At 38.3% G+C, this 17,110-nt stretch overlaps 1 protein-coding gene and 1 non-coding gene across 2 annotated transcripts; one reads left to right on the top strand and one right to left on the bottom strand.

Moving 5' to 3' along the window:
• Positions 1 to 668: 668 nt before the first annotated feature.
• Positions 669 to 740, bottom strand: TRNAD-GUC (transfer RNA aspartic acid (anticodon GUC)). Its single transcript has one exon. It is a non-coding gene; the product is annotated as a tRNA-Asp (tRNA).
• A 256-nt stretch (positions 741 to 996) lies between these two features.
• Positions 997 to 16,827, top strand: LTA4H (leukotriene A4 hydrolase). The gene is made up of 19 exons (XM_054183220.1): positions 997 to 1,197; positions 2,275 to 2,405; positions 4,513 to 4,633; positions 5,135 to 5,203; positions 5,902 to 6,006; positions 8,307 to 8,359; positions 8,984 to 9,056; positions 9,356 to 9,496; positions 9,719 to 9,742; positions 10,768 to 10,838; positions 10,950 to 11,061; positions 11,998 to 12,142; positions 12,224 to 12,327; positions 12,579 to 12,649; positions 13,222 to 13,276; positions 14,011 to 14,106; positions 14,599 to 14,681; positions 15,876 to 15,980; positions 16,296 to 16,827. The coding sequence occupies exons 1-19, from the start codon at positions 1,051 to 1,053 to the stop codon at positions 16,414 to 16,416; spliced, it is 1,827 nt and encodes a 608-aa protein (XP_054039195.1). The 5' UTR covers positions 997 to 1,050; the 3' UTR covers positions 16,417 to 16,827.
• The last annotated feature ends 283 nt before the right edge of the window (positions 16,828 to 17,110 follow it).

The raw sequence follows: 17,110 nt of genomic DNA on the forward strand, positions 1-17,110 counted from the left end.
GGGGGGGGAGGGCCTAAAAAAGTGTTTCCGATGATACTAAGTAAATGTAAGGAGGGATGTTGGAGTCCCGCAGCTGTTTTGCAATGCACTGTTGGCTGGTGCAGCCGATGGTACGGGCCCGCTGGCTGGAAGCACAGGCTTGGGACGGGGTCCAGCAGGGGCTTTGGGCTTCCGGCTCTCTGAAGTTCTCGTTCTGAGGATTAAAAGAAGGGGCTGCATTGCCGCAGGCTACGGGACTTCCTTTGGGACTCCACGGTCCCTCTTCTGCCGCCTCCGTGTGACCTGTCCCCTCTGCCCATTGCTTCTGCCTCAGGCTTTGGTGAGGCTGGGGGAGTTCATCTTGGTTTAAGAAAGCAGGCGAACGTTTTTGAAAGGCTTGATTAACCCCCTTTGTTCAGCTGTTTTAGCTATTTAAATATGAAAACACTTTCCCCACTCTCTCAGTTAAGCAGCTGGGCTTGCTTAACCCCGCAGCCCCACAGGCTGCCTCGGGCCTGAAGCGGGTAGGCAGAGAGGCCTCGGCCTACGTTCTTCTTCCCCTCTTCCTGCTCTAACGTCGCAGAACTCTTCCAAGGGCGGTCTGGCAGCAGCTTTGATTTCGCAGAGAAATTGCTTTTTGCCCTTGGGGTGGAGGCCCTATCAGGAAGGGGACGAAAAAGAATTTGTACCTCCCCGTCGGGGAATCGAACCCCGGTCTCCCGCGTGACAGGCGGGGATACTTACCACTATACTAACGAGGAACTGTACAATAAATACTGTCCGCGCAGGCATGACATGCTTTCCACATGCTGGCATCCCGGAGGCGCGCCTGCCCCTGCCCCCGGCAGCCAATCACGCTGCTCGGCGCGCCTGGCACCGCCTCCTCCCCGCAATGCTTCACGGGCGTTGTAGTTCCCACTCCGCGCTGTCCTCCCCCTCCCTGCGGAGGACGGAACTACGCCTCCCAGCGGCCGGCGCGCGGGCTCACCCTCCCACCTCCCGCCCGCGGTGGGCGGGCCGTCCGCGGCGCTGTCCGCCGCCGCGCGGCAGACGGCTGGTGGCGCGCGAGCTATGGCGGACCCGTGCTCCTTCGCTTCCCCTGCCTGCTGCCGCACGCGGCACCTCTACCTGCGCTGCCGCGCGGACTTCGGCGCGCGGGCGCTGCGAGGCACGGCGGCCTTCACCGCGCGCGCCGAGCGCGAGGCGCTGCGTTGCCTGGTAACGGCGAGGGCGGCGGTGGTGGGGGCGTGTGGGTGCGGAGGGGCGACCGCGGCTTGTGAGGGGAGAGCCCCGGAGTCCCCTCTGAGGGGGACGGCGGCCCTGCCCGGCGGCGCCCCGTCTCCTCCGGCCTCGGCGCCGCTTCCCCTCAGCTCTCTCCTTCCCCTCGGCCGTCAATCCGGTCCCTCCGTCCTTCCCTGCCGCCGTCGGCGGCCACTTGGCCCTCGGGCTCCTCCGGCGCCTCCTCGTCTGGAGCCTCGGCGCTGGGCGGGCTCGCCGACCGCGGGCGAGCAGCGCCTGGCTGCCGCTGGACAGCCCAGGGTTGCTGCTTTTCGTCCCCAGAGCCGGGGCGTTGTGCAAGGGAAGGGTCGAAACGTGTCTTTTCCCGTTAAAATGGCGAAGAGCCGGTTGCCGAAAAGATGGGGATAAAGCGTTGGAAAACTACGTTTATGTCTTTTTCACCTGTGTGTTTTATTATGCCAGCTGCTTTCTCGGTTAGCTGTGCAAAGAAATGTATAAACCTCTTTAGTGTTCCTTTATACGTAAAGTGACATTTGGGGTTTGTGGTTGTTTTTTTTTTTCACGTTGGCCCTATAAATCCTTTTGTGATTGGCGTTTATTTTTTCGAGAAAAAAAAATCCATCCTGTTAATAATAAAGAGTAAAACTTCACTTAGGCTGCATATGGGAATGCAGCGTTATTTAATTCATCTTCTGTTGCATGAAAGTCTTGATTCATAGTGGCTAGTTCCAGGATGGAAGCCTTTGCAGGGGCTTTTCTACAGTTCTCCTCATTTCATTGCAGTGCTGTGAAGTCTTTTACCTTTGTAGTTTACTTCGTAAACTGCCGTTTCCACTTTGATGGTCAGAAATTGGTTTTCTTCCTCTTCCCTCTCCAGTTTTGTAAGTTCGGTGCTGCTCTCTTAAAATGCTCATTCTGTGTACTCGAGATAGTTAATTTTTCTGGTTTTACTTAGTAAATACCATTTCCTTCAGAGAGACTTGCGCTTCAGATTTGATGAGGGCTATGTTAATTATTATACTATTTAACAAGTATGTAATATTTGCTTCGTTACAGGTCTTGGATACAAGAGACGTACAGGTATTTAAAGTGACCGTAAATGGGCAGGATGCAAAATTTGTTTTTGGAGAAAAGCACAGTTTCAAGGGAGCTCCCCTGGAAATCACATTTCCTTTTGAACTAAGAAGGTACACACTTCTGCCTGTTCCTTTCAGTGATTTCCGAAATGCACTGTATAAGGTGCTTGTCTGCCTGTAGGGTCATTGCGTAAAGCTTGCAGAGGGACTTATAAATTAGGGTGTTGCATTTATTTGGTGTGATCATGTAGGGAATTGGTTTTTTGAATATTTGGTTTTCATTAGACAGCCAAAACTTTGAGAGTCTTTGTACCTGTCCCTGGGTCTTATATGATGTACAAAATTATTTGCTAAAGTAAGTAGCAAAATGACGTGTAATGTATCACAATTTTTCCAGTGCTTCTTATGAATAATATTCTTTCTGCTTCAACTACCTGAATTTTATCATGTTCAGAATTGCTACAGTGTGGCGCATGTGGAGTTACAAACCCTGTTTGCTTTTCTTTTATACAAGGGCTGATCTTGCATTTCTGTAGAACTGCAGGTTACCGCTATGATTAGATAGAAACATGTTTTCAAATAATAAAAGTTATATGGTGTTGACTATGCTAGGCCCAGGTCCCTAAAAAATGGAACTTGAGTTTTGACAGTGTGATGGAGAATGAACTAACCATAATCTACCTCTTAAGTTGCACAAATTAAAAAGTTGCTGCCAGATTGCAATATGCTTTTTGGCAGTTTGCTTTGTATGTTATAACTCTGTGGTATCTCACGTGCAAAGCTGAAAGCTGAGATTGTATAAGGAGGTTTGCTTGTTTGAATAAAATTTTATACTAAGTTGCTTCTTACTGTTTTATTTTCAAAACTGGTTACTACCTCTACAGACTCATGTCTGGTTTCTAATTTTTTGTTGTTGTTGTTCTCCGAATTAGTGCAATTTAGAAACACACATAATGTGGAAGAGAAAGGAATGTCATACAACAGCTGTCCCTTCTGGGGAAATGCTTATGATGTGACATGAAATTGAACAAATTAAGTACTTGAACAAACAGGCCACAGCAAAAACTTGTGTCTGTTTCTTTTGTTTGACTTCCAGCTTTTTTTTATTGCTAGATTTCCCGTAAGAAAAAAAGCTACCCGGGGGAGTTATGAGTCGTGGTCATAAGAATTTATAATCTTGTCTGAGGTGTAGTCCCCCACGTAAATATACAATAAAACAGTTATAGGAAAGGGTAGGAGTTGCAACTGAAAGTCCGACTTTCAGTAAGCGATGTGTCTTGTGGTAATACAAATTATTTTCTCTTTTCTTGTCAAATATGTACTTTGGAATAGTGGTTATAAACCAGATAACCAGATATGTATACCAAGTCAGCTTATCTAGTGCCCAACTCCTCTGATTACCCGAAGTTTGTTCTGATTTATCGTTACATTGTTAATTCTATAAAGTTGCGTGTATTACCTGGAACTTTGTGGTAACAGAAGCGAGTACTTCTGTGTGCTTTTGGTGTCAGTGATGGTTATGTTTTTGAAAAATAAGAGTGTGAATGTGTCAGGCTTATGTGTGTTTTAGCAAGCTGGTACCTGTCTTGCACAGAACTGTTAGTTTTTAGTGTACACCAGTTCTGAAACCCTGAACAAAATTTGAACGCTTTTTATTTTTCTTGTTAACCCTACTGCCAATAGAGTTTTCCAGTAAATTACTGTTTTCAGTATTGTTTTATTTTCTGATTAAGGATCGTACTTACAGAACATAACATCAGCTGCAAAATCTAAATTTTTATTTACAGAATACACAAATCCTATGTTATTAAAGCATGCATGTTCTTATATAAGCTTTATACACTTTTTTGTTTGCTTATTGCAGTGGGGTTTTTATACTTATATGTACAATGTTAGGTAGCTGTGACAAAACTGTGTGTATGTAGCCAGTCCAAATAATTTAAAGAAAAAGTCCGTGTTCTCCTTGAAGAGAGAAAAGGCAAAGTTTCTGGTTAGTAAAAACAGTAATGGAAGTGTCTTGGGACATTGAAATTTAAATAAACCCAACTAATTTTTACTATCATAATCGAAAGGGAAAAGTTGTTTTTGATAGGCTACTTGTTTTTCTTTTTAATGCTTTTGAGACAGTACTGCTATTTTCCATAAATCTTTGTAGAGGAATTTCAGTAGTGATGAGGAGTTACGTCAAAACAGTCTGACTATATTCTTTATTACACAGGGGACAAGAAGCAGTTGTTGAAATCTCTTTTGAAAGCTCTCCAAAGTCTTCAGCTCTCCAATGGTTTACTCCAGAGCAAACTTCTGGAAAGAAACACCCGTTTCTCTTCAGCCAGTGTCAGGTTGAGTGGATTGGTTTTTTTTATTTAAACTTGTTGTTTACATGCCACTGTAATTGCCCCTGGTTTCCAAAGAGCTGGAGAGGAAGGTTAGGAGGGGAAAGTACAGTAGCCCATAACTTCTAATTGTGTGTGTCAAAGGTTCTAAATGAAAACACTTAATAAGTCAGGACATTGCTGAGGTTTTATTATATGTTTGCAATTTAATAATTCCAGAGCCGCTTTACCCTCTCCAGTATTCTTGTTGAACAATATGCAGTCCTTTGCAATCCATATATGTGGCTATTGATCTGCCTTACCTACCATTATTTCTTTTAGAAAACCCTTAACTATGAAAACTACGATAAGCTATAAGTGATAGGAAGTATTGGTTTGTAGATAATGAACTCTCTGGAGGAGCTGTATAGATTTCCAATGTAATATATTAGTTTGATTTATTTCTACTCCTCTGCATTAGAAAGATTGTTGGTTTAATTTGTTTTTGCTTTTTTAATCCCTCTCCAGGCTACCCACTGCAGAGCCATCTTTCCGTGCCAAGACACACCTGCTGTGAAACTAACCTACTATGCAGAGGTAGATGAACCCAAGTCATGTGTGTCTAACTAAAGACAACTACTACCATGAGTGAATTTTATTTTTTTTTGTAGCTGCTGGCATGTGGCCTAAAATAAAACCAGGGAATATTGACTTTTAGCTTAATGTAAGAGTCAAAAGATTGCTTGTCTTCCCTTTGGCACTCTAGTCTTATAATTATTTTTTTTTTTAATATATTTCATCTCTCTTTTCATTCATGTGTATCTTTATTTCCAAAAGCAAAAAAGACCAAAAAAAGGTGCTGTAGTAGAAAAGAAACATGTTCTTAAATCAGTAAAAGCTGACAGTAAGACAACAAAGAGTGCTGTGAAGTAAAAATCCTTGAAATTACTCTCATATATGCCTTAAGAAGTAATGTATTCTGGTACATAGTTAGGGGATCTTTGCAGTTCTGGCATAAATAGTCCGATTGTTTTAAGGAAGTAGAAAGTGAAATGTGATATTACAATTCAGTAGTGTGAAGAATGTGAAACTTTTAACTTCTGTCGGAGGTAATCCTAGTTAATTAAATATCACCAGCCTTTAAAACAAAATTTTCTGTATGCCTTGTATTCTCCTTGACAGAGGGGACTTAACAACAGAACAAATCTGGGCTACCTCTCTTGCTATCGCTGCTTCTAGTATATTGTATAATCCTGTGTGACAATTGAGTTCCTCATAGTTGGGTAACCTTTCAGATATCTGTTCCTAAAGAGTTGGTGGCTCTAATGAGCGCTAATCGCGATGGAGAGATGCCTGACCCGGAGGACAGCAGTCGGAAGATATACCTTTTCAGTCAGGACGTAAGTGCTCTAGGCTAGTAAACACACGCCTGAGGTCTTATTCCTAACTCATGCAGTTCACAATCACTTCAGATATGGTTTTGATGTCATTGATAAATCATGTGACCTATGATGTCTCTTTCTCACTGTAGAAATACGAGGTATTACAAATCTCCAACTCTGAAAAGTCAACCAGGTGGTTGATGTTTACTGGTTGTTTTGTCAGAAAAGCCAAATTAAGAGTTTTAAAAATATTTAGTATACTCAAAACTAGTACTGTCAAAACCCCTTCTGTCTGCACTGATTCTTGGGAAGTAATGCAGGGACTTGAATAACATGGGAGTTGTGGAAAACAGGTCCTGCAAATTTTCAGTTTACCAAGATCTTAGCAGTGAGGCTGAGCATTGGAACCAATTTTTAACTTGAAGTTAGGCAAATTCTGACAATAGAGATATTTTTTTTCTTAAAGGTGAAAACTTTGGCTTTTATGGAAAGTATTTCCAGCTAATTAAAGATTACTGTTCTCAAGATGAAGTTTTATTAAGTGGTGCAGCTAGTTTAATGATTCCACTGCTCCTGAAGTGGCAGTCTCAATTTACTCTTCTGGTGTTTTTGTTCTCTCAGCTTTTTGGGTTACAGTTTTGATGTTTAGGGGATCTCTTGGTGAGCCTAGTTCATTTTGCCGAACAAGCAGATAAAATTAATATAAGCTTAGAAAAGAAATTGTTTTAGTAAGCTGATCTAGGCTGCTGAGGGACTGAATGACTGCAAGGGAGGGATGGAATTGAGTGACTGGAATAGAGGAGGGGAACCTACTCTGAACTGCAGTAGCTGTTGGGTTGATTTGGCTGCCATGTGAAACCTGAGTGGCAAGAGGGGAGAGAGAGAGGGAAAAAGTTGTTACCTTATCTGTGGGCTCTTCCTTATGTAGTGTTCTGCCTTCTCTGTGGAGCCGAAAACATTTGCCACTCTCCGTCTAATGCATAAGGCTTCTATGTTGTGTATTATCCAGAGCTGTATGTTATCTAGAAATACACTGTTGATAAGTTTGGTGGACCTGTACAAGGAATAACATTTAGTCTAATTGAAATTATACTACACTTTCTAATATAGAAAGCCATTAGATTAATTTGTTAGAAAAGGTATGCGTTTCATTAAATAAAAAAGTCAAATGCATTGAACACAAAATATATAAATGAAAAAAGACAAATGTATTAAAGAAGACATACATATCATCTCATCTACAAAACTATGAGACTGATTTGTTAGAAAAGGCGTGTTTTTGCTTAGATGACAAAGGCAAATGCATCAAACTCTTGGATATTTTTGTGTGCTGAGCTTACCTAAAACTACTTTTTTTGCTCCTGCATGGCCAGGCTGGTAAGAAGTTTAGTGGAGATCAGCCTCTGTAAAAACGAATTTATAACCCAACAGCCATTGAGATTTGAAGTAACTTCAAAATTTCAGGTTAGCAAATTGGGCACTAAAATGTGGGGATATATTAACAGTCTTCTAATAACTTGTCTATAACACTTAAACCTTTTAAAGAATATATTCTGTGGGTTAATATATAAAATTAAAACACAAGTGATGATATGGGTATTCTAATAAATGCTATTAAAATGGTTTGGGGATACTGCTGGAATAAAATTTTCTGAAATCTTTTCTCCAAGTAATTATGATTTAAAATCTTGCTTATTTAATGTTGTTTAGTCAGATCAAATAGAATTTTTACAGGGACGGCTGTGTTACCCTCTTGTTTCCAGAGCACTGGGAGAAAGCATTTCTCTATAGATACTGTAGCTTTGAGATTTTTTTTTCTTAAAATAACAAATGTTTAGAATTTATTTTAATTCCAAACAAGGAAATTGAATATCTTTTGTATCCATAAATGTTCTTGTTTACTTGAATTCATAAAAGCTCTTCATGCATCTTTCTGTGTGATACAGCTGCCCTTTATCTGAGCAGTATCTCTTAACTTCTTCCGTAAGGTAAAACTGACTTCCATGGTAAAACTGACTTTCTTTTGAACAGTATTCAAACCAGTGGCATTTTTGTATGCTCTTATGCATGCAGATTTTTTTCAAACAGATGATACTTAAAATTTTGTGGCCTTTGTACAAAACAGCTGTGAAACAAGGACTTGCAGATAAAGGAATATAATTTGGGGAGGAAAAAGCAATCTCTTTATTATAACATAAGGCAGGAAACTATGGAGAAAATGTCCACACTTCTTTATTTATGTACCTTTGTTTTTCTTTGAATCAGTTGTGTTGATAGCTCACATTACAAATTTCTTTTTTTCTCATGTTCTCCACTAGGTTCCCATACCTTGCTACTTGATTGCTTTAGTGGTTGGAGCATTAGAAAGCAGGTGAGTGAATCTGCACAAAGCAGAAATATTAATAATCATAATAAATCTTTAGAGTTATCTTTTTTGTTTCTTGGTCTTGTTTGTAGTTTTAAAATGTTTCTAGAACTTTGATGTATCAAACTGCATGCATCTTGATTCACTCTTGCATCATTTTTTCTATAGAATATGCTTTTGCTGTAAGGTAAAGAAATACCTTGAAGAGTTTGGAATTGATTTGAACCACTAAGGGGTTTTTACAGCTCAGAGAATAGTATCTCTTTCCTCAGGTAACAGATAAGCCTCATCATGTACAAAATGCAGAAAATTGTAGCTTTGGCGTCATTGCTCATCTGCACAAAGACGTGTTAATCTAGGCCATAATCATGCTTTTATATATGCTTTACAGCATTTTAAAATCTATAAATGTGTTTCCTAGTTATTTTTCCCAAACAGTGGATGTTTGTGGTTTGGTTTGTAAAGCTTTACTTTAGCAGTGGAGCAGAAATAGAGACAAAGACTCTCTATTGAGTTTCTTCAGCAACATGAGTTACTCATGAGCACAGTTAAACATATGCTTTCTGTATTAGTTTCCCATAGAGTTATTTCCAGTTCATAGTGTCTTAGTGGCATTTTTACTTTCAACAGAAAGATTGGCCCAAGGACACTGGTGTGGGCTGAAAAGGAGCTAGTGGATAAATCGGCCTATGAATTTGCTGAGGTGGGTAATTATAAAAAAAAAATGTTTTGTAAACTTTCACATAATACTGGAAAAGGAACAGACTGTAGTTCAGTGTTTTGTTCATCTGTAGCTCTCCTTTCTTTGCTTCACACCCCAAAAAATGCTGCTGTTCTATTGCAACACAAAACTACTACTGAAAATAAATATTGATACAGTCTTGTACTCATTTTGCTTGTGGGACTTGCCAAGGTGAAAGAGAAAGGGATCCATAGCTTATTACGTGTTCAGTGTTTGCAGTCAGAAGTCATGTTAGAAACTAATGTGAATTCTTGTTCCAGGCTGAAGCTATGCTGAAAACAGCAGAAGACTTAGCAGGACCCTATGTATGGGGACAATATGATTTGTTAGTGTTACCACCTTCTTTTCCTTACGGTGGTATGGAGAATCCTTGTCTTACTTTTGTAACTCCAACACTACTGGTAAGTCTAAAACTGATAAAAGTCAGTTTTTCCTTAGGGCTTGCATTTCCATCAAGTGATGGATATTAATCCACAAATTGGATTAATCTTCCCCCTAAAAAGAACTGTAAATATTCCTGCCTCCTTTGGAGTCAGGGATCATACATGAAACATTAAGTGGTGTATTTTGAGGTCTACTTGAACTGACAACTGCCTTGTCTTTTTTTTTTTTTTTTTTTTTAGGCAGGTGATCGATCTCTATCAAATGTAAGTGCAAAATAAGTTCATGTCTTCAAGTAGAACGCAACTTGAAGTTGTATCTTAACTTCCTTTGTAATAAATACCTGAAAACTTGGTCTCTTTTTCATTGGAGGAATTAAAGTTAAGGCAGTAACTCAGGGAGTCTTACAAAGTGAGTTTTAGTTCTAAGTAAAGTCTAGAAAATGGGAGACATATCTATTTTGTATAATGAACAGATGAAAATAATACGGCTGTCTGTATGCATAGGGGCCTGACTTGGAGTTAGCTGCTCAGTGGCTCTCTTCCTGTCCCGTGTATAGATATGTTTAAAAACTACAACTGAATTAATCTCATCAAAATTGTTTGTAGGGAACTTCTTTCTCTATATGTCTGCCTGTGCACTAGAACTCATATTATGTACAGTTTTCTTTTAAAGTGAAAATCACAAGTACGATTTGAGTAAATTCTGGTTTTTTTCTGGAAAATTGAGTACTCTGGACGCTGTTTTATCTCATGTGTCTTTCTACTAGACTGATATACTGCTTCAAGAAAAATAATATGATTGTCTTATCCGAAGAATACTGAAATATTTGACATGGACACTTTTTGATATATCATGCATCATTATCCTTCTAGGGGTGACTGTTTTCCTCCTATTTGATGTTTTAGAACATCTCAGCGCTGCAGAAGTTGCTTAGGTGGGAAAGTAGTATTAGTCCGTCACTGGGCATGGGTTCACTATTCTGAAATGTGATTTCATAAACAAGTACCTGCATTGTGCTACCAGAGGAATTATTTTTGTTTATCAGGGCATCTCTGTGACTTGCAGGCTGGACACTCAAAATTATTCCTGAGAGGGTTCAGCAGGATAATGTTAGTCCTTTAAATATTTGTATGGATAGATTTACGGAGCTGTCAATGCTAACTGGCTTTGGGAATGTAGCACAGTAAATGAGATCCCATTAGAGTTTTTTTTTCTTTCTGTTGGGATTTGATGTTAATTTTCCAGAGTCGTCTAAACGGGAGTTCTGTCGTTGTTTTCTGTATTTTAGGTTATTGCTCATGAAATATCTCACAGCTGGACAGGAAACTTGGTAACAAACAAAACGTGGGAGCATTTTTGGTAGGTGTGATGTTCAATGCAATGCAAATCATATTTTTAACTTAATCTGTAGAGACCAACTAAATTCATTTTGCCACCTTACCAGTGCTGACTTTATCAATGTATTTCCAGGCTGAATGAGGGACATACTGTATACCTGGAACGCAGGATTGGTGGTCGGTTGTTTGGTGAGCAGTTCAGGCACTTTAAAGCCCTAGGAGGTTGGAGAGAACTGCAGAATACGGTAAATATTTTTAAAGTTAACTTTATGTTTAAGCATATACCTAAATAAAAAAAAGCTGGTGTTACGTGTTTCCCACAAATAAGGCTTGTCTAGTCAGCTTTGCTAACGCTTTTTTATTAGAGGATGAACAACTTTGATTCCCAAGGTAATAGCTTATTATACTCAGACTAGATAAAGCTTTTTGAACTGTTTTAAGATGTTTTGTAAGGATGAACATCTCTTCAGACTTTCTTGGTTGTTCTGGGTATGGCTAAATTTCAGTATTACCTGTTAGCATACTGGTAAGCAACTGAAAGCTTGTCAGAATTATCTGCAGGCATGACCATCAGAATTTCCAGTGCCTCATGCAAGTAATTGATTTCTTGTTTTCCTGTGTACTACGTTATAATTGGGCATATTCATAATCTGTTACTGTGTAGGAAAGTTGTTTAGTTTTGTGTTTAGGTAACATGGTTAAACTTCAGTTTTTGGATTTCCAGCCTGTAATATTCCCAGCCCTCTCATTCATTTGGTGATGCAGTTTTCCTGGCTTACTATAAATATTTCCTCATTGTATTTTACTCTTTATATCACCCATTTAAATTAAGTAGTTTGAATAGTTTGTTAATAAAGGGATAAATATAGATAGTTTATTAGGTGCTTGTGGTAATGACAGACATGACAGTAATAAACTGCTTTGAGACAGCTGGAGCACAGAGTGATTGATCCTAACATCTTTCTGTTTGATACGCGATCAGATACTGATACAACAAGAAAAAAGTTCAGTAAACTGTTTTGTGCAGATTCAGAATTTCAGGAAAAAGAATGAGAAAGAATACTTTGAAATGAGCCCATCTTAGTTTTGGATGGATTATACCTTTATAAATAGGGTTGGTAGTGATTTGCAAGAGTGCGAGTTTTCCTAGATGAATATATTTTCTTGTATCTTTGTCACAGATAAATACTTTTGGAGAGAAAAATCCTGTAACTAACCTTGTCCCTGATCTGAGGGATGTAGATCCTGATGCTGCCTATTCATCTGTTCCGTATGAGAAAGGCTTTGCTTTGCTTTTTTACCTTGAACAACTTCTTGGAGGACCAGGTAAGTGTTAGTCAGTCTTTATATATGATTATTTCCCATTTTAATTTCAAGCACTAAAACATTTTGTTTTTTAACTGTTAGATGTCTTCATTGGCTTCTTGAAGGCTTACATTCAGCAGTTTGCGTATAAAAGCATAGTAACAGAGGACTGGAAGAAGTTCTTGTACTCCTACTTCAAGGATAAGGTTGGGTAGTATTTAAAACTAATTGCTTGAAACCTTCTGATTATGTGAAACTTAAGATGATTTTGCATTATCATGCTTTTATTTTTTCCCTAGAAGGGAATATTTTGTTTTGAAGTAGTCTGTATAGGATTCTCCAGGGTAACTGGAGGGATGTTAAAAAAAAAAAAAAAGATTGAAACTAGTTTTTGTAGAGTATACTTTTCACTAAAAATAACATGTAAAATTGAATATGAATTTGTGTTGCTTTGTAGGTAGACATTCTTGATAAAGTTGATTGGAACTCATGGTTTCATGCTCCAGGAATGCCACCAGTGATGCCGACGTAAGCTGCATTCTTTTATAGTTCATCCTTTCCTTCTTCAGATTGCACATGATTTTCCAAAGTCGTAAAGCAGTTTGTAAACATGGTGAAAGTCTTCCCACAAATGTTCTATTAGAAAATGTCCTGTACGATGTAGAAATTAATATATGTGTATATATAGCAGGAAAAAATGTTGCTGTTCATATTTTCATTTTTTTATTATGGTGGAAATTCATGTTGCTTTGAAAGTTGCTAGGAAAGATTCTTTTTTCTGACAGTTTGTTGCAACAGTATTCTGTTTTCGGCTATAAGCCGTAATATATGTACGAGCATATACGCTCAAAAGTATTAATCATTTTAGGAGTGTATGAGATCAAGGGATAGTGTCACCTGTGCACTAAGTGCTTCTAACTAAAACTAAAATACGTATGATTCTAATCAATCTTTTGTAAATTGTGGTGCGAGCTCGAGTTGGAGTCTATAACAAACAGATATGGAACCATTTGAAAATAACTTCTACGCATTCTCATAAAAATACTACAGGAGCTTTTTGTGTTTCCAAAGTGTGATCCTTTGTTTTTAATTTTTGACAGATATGATATGACACTAGCGAATGCTTGTGTTGCTTTGAGCCAAAGATGGATCCAAGTGAGTAGTTAAAGAACGCTGAGGTGTCTGTATCTGGAAAAGCTAGCTCTCTTTATATAAAGTGAGCCATTCTCTCCTGAAATCTATCCGGTGCCGAGTGAGAGTGTATTTAGGGTGCTAGTATGGCTGCCAGGGATTTTGCATTTCGTACACTAGCCTTTCATCATAGAGTCTGTGCATTTACTATGACTTCTGTACATGAAGTGCTGTACATATTTTAACAAGGCACACCACCAACTTTTTGTTATAAATACGTAGTAACCAAACTGAGAGTATTCTTTTTGAAACCCTGATATTACGGCTTCATTTAAAAACAAATGCCAAGGTATCTCTACATTACTGATTGTATCGTATTAGTAATAATTCCCCTACATTATACTGGAGCTAGTATGCATTTCTCATCAAAAACTGAAATACATAAATCATAATAGGTAACTAATAGCATACAGTTTTCTCATAATTTTAACCATGAGACTCGTACAACTAATAGAGAATTCAGCATACCTTCCTTTTGTTAACTCTGGCTTTTCACTGTACTTGTATTTAACTTTCTTCTCCTCAATGTTACTTTTTAAAGAAAAAGTATGGGATTTTTCACTTAACTTTAACAGAAAGACAGTGGATATCTTTTATGTGGAATGGCTCAATAGTAAATGTGGATGTCCAAACAAAAAATTACACCTGATTGTACTTTGAAATACCTGGTAGAAACTTAAGTAACCGTTCTCTTTTAGGCAAAAGAGAGTGATTTAGGCTCATTCAGCTCAGCAGACCTGAAGGAAATGTCATCTCATCAGTTGATTGAGTTCCTGGCACTGTTGCTTCTGGAGGTAAATGAATGCCTGGAGTAACTTAATTCTGGTATCACAAAAGCAGGCGCAGAAGCCCAAGTGTGCCTTGGGAATTAAGTTGTCAATTTTCTTTTAAGTTTTGCTAAAATAACCTGCTCTCACCATACATGGTTACTAAAACTTCAGCCGTGCCTCCCAGATTATGTCTGGCTCTTCAGCTAACGAGCAACATATAGAGTATTTTGGATTGAAAAGTAAAAACTATGAATTTGTCTGTATTTGATCTTATAGCAAATACGCTATAAATAAAATGGAATGAAAATGCTTCAAGTTTTGAATGTTTCAGTAGTACATTGGGTAGTACTGGATGTGGGAATTTGTTAACGTTTATTCCTTGCCCCTTCCCTAATACTATGAGAAGGTGAAAGAAACAAATACAAATATTTGTCTTTTAATTCCTTTGTAGCATCAGTGTTCTTGAATTTAAAGTGTGCCTCTGGTTTATTCTGACTATGCAATTTCCTTTTTCAGCCTCCTCTTCCAGTGTCCCATGTCAAACGAATGCAGCAAGTATATGACTTCAATGCTATACACAATTCTGAAATAAGATTCAGGTTTGTTCTAGTATGGGCATTTTCCTAAATGCTTTCGTGAAACAAACTGTCCTGCTTCATGAGACATGCTGTTGTATACAACTGGTGTAGGGTTTTGGGGTTGGGTTTTTTTTGTTGTCGTTGTGGTTTGTTTTTTTTTCTGTCAGTGCATGTGGAAGCACGCTTACCAGAGTGGTATTCTGTTACTTGAGAATCGGGTAAATCTAGTCCAGTAAAAGAACTGGAAGTGAGCAATGGATTAGCTGTGCTTTATTTTCATCTGTCATGCTAGCGAAGGAACCTGACAGCCTGATATTATTTTGGGAGTTGTATTGGATACTGCAAGAGTGAACCTCTCTTTGACTCAAACATGCCTGAAAAATCTTTCAAAAAATTTAGTCACATCTTCTGACTTAGCTAATCAGTTCTTTTGCTGATGTTTTTTTCAACACAACTTGGAAACATTTTTATCACATTTTAATGCTCACTATCACAAAGCTTTAATCTCATAAAAAAAAAAAAAAAAAGTAAATATCAAAGCAAGTTTCTAATCAAGTAGGAAATGCTTGTAGCTAAATGCCTTGATTCTTGTGCCATCCTAATTTCTTCTGTTTTGTATGTACACATTGTGTTTACATATGTCACTTGTTTAAAAAAAGGTATCGTTGAGGACGTAAGTAATCTTTAATCTTGAAGTATTACATATTTTGCTACTGGTACATATTTGCATACACTTGCAATAGTAACGGTTATTCTGCCTTAGCTAACATACAGTATAGTTTCTATTTCTTGTAACAAGATCAATTTCTTATTATTTTTAAAACAAAACAAGCACGTTCCAGTTACTGTTGATGTTTTGTTTGGGTTTTTTGTTTTTTAATCACTTTGTCCAACGTGACAAGTGCTATATAATTAATCTCTAATTCTGAGTGATGCAACTGGACACTGCTGTAATATAAAAGAAATATATAGCTGCAGAAAATGATCAGGCCATTTTGGAGAAACTTTGAAAAACAATATCCTATTTTATAGAAAAGTCCGCTTGTAACATGCCTAGTCAGACACTAAATATTTTATGTCGAACTTCGCTAGAATCTCATTCCCGTGATGACATAGCACTGCCTAGAGCGCTTATGGGAACAGAATCATAAGCTAACTAACCACCACAAATGAAAATAGAAGTGTAAATTTTTTATTTTATTTTTATTCCTCCAGGTGGCTGCGTCTCTGCATCAAGTCCAAGTGGGAAGAAGCTATTCCTCTGGCTCTAAAAATGGCAACAGATCAGGGCAGGATGAAGTTTACTCGACCCTTGTTCAGGTAAAAGTAATCTCCAAATTGTAGGAGCTCACGCTGTTGGCATTTTTAGTTTAATGGAATGTATAATACTTGATGTTGCACATGTATTTATGTTATGCTTTGAAGTGATACAATCTGGAATTTTCTGTATACTGCGAACAAGCTTATCTTCAGAGTTGCTTTCCACTTGCTGACTTTTTTAATAGAAGAAAGCTTAGTCTCCCAGTATGCACCTTAATGTGAGGCTTTCAAGGGAAAACTAAAAGTTTGAGAAAACCCCCGTTGTACGATTTTCACAGATATTTGTAATGGTGCTTTTTTTCATTCCTTTTACAGGGACCTTTACAATTTTGATAAGTGTCGAGATCTGGCTGTCAAGACGTTTCTGGAGCATAGAGCCTCTATGCACCCAGTCACTTCAATGCTTGTGGCCAAAGACTTGAACCAGGATCAGTGACAAATTTACTGATTTCTTTGAAATGTTCTTGTTGCTGAAAGAAGAGACTGATTCCACAAACTGCTGATATGCGTGCTTGACTATGCCATAAAAATGCTCTGCTGCTTTGTTACTAATTTAGCTTAAAATGAACTTTCTAAATCAAGTTCAGTAATTTCTGTTCTGCACCACCAAGTAGAACAGCAAAATTGCTAAATCTCTGGAATTGGGAGAATCATTTTGTTACACACAATTTTTAGAACGCGCAAAAAAGCTGTTCTGAGATGCAGTCATTTGTCAGTCATGGAATTTAAAAACAGAAAATTAATTGATGGATGGTATGGCTCTTGTGCACAGCTTTCTTTTTCGTAGCAATGTGGTTGAAACTTCCCGTATCTGAAGCCTAAAAAAAATAAATCTTTTCATTGTCTACTTGTCTGTGTATTGATCTGTACATAAAGTTTTGAAATAATAATTTTGCTTTATTTACTCTTCTTTGTTGTGGGAGAAATTTTTATTATGGATCCAAGAGGAGTATGAAGACTGAAATGGATCACAGCACTCCAGTGTTAGAGCAGAATTTCTGTCCAGCCCTATTTGTCGTGGCTTTGTTATGTCACTCAGTTCTTCACGTTAATCACAATATGATGGATTTACTTGGTTTTCCCTATTGGATCCTATGCTGTGCACTAGTAGTTGTCTGAAATACTTTCTT

This window comes from Rissa tridactyla, chromosome 1, assembly GCF_028500815.1.
Source record: "Rissa tridactyla isolate bRisTri1 chromosome 1, bRisTri1.patW.cur.20221130, whole genome shotgun sequence".
Taxonomy (NCBI): Eukaryota; Metazoa; Chordata; class Aves; order Charadriiformes; family Laridae; genus Rissa; species Rissa tridactyla.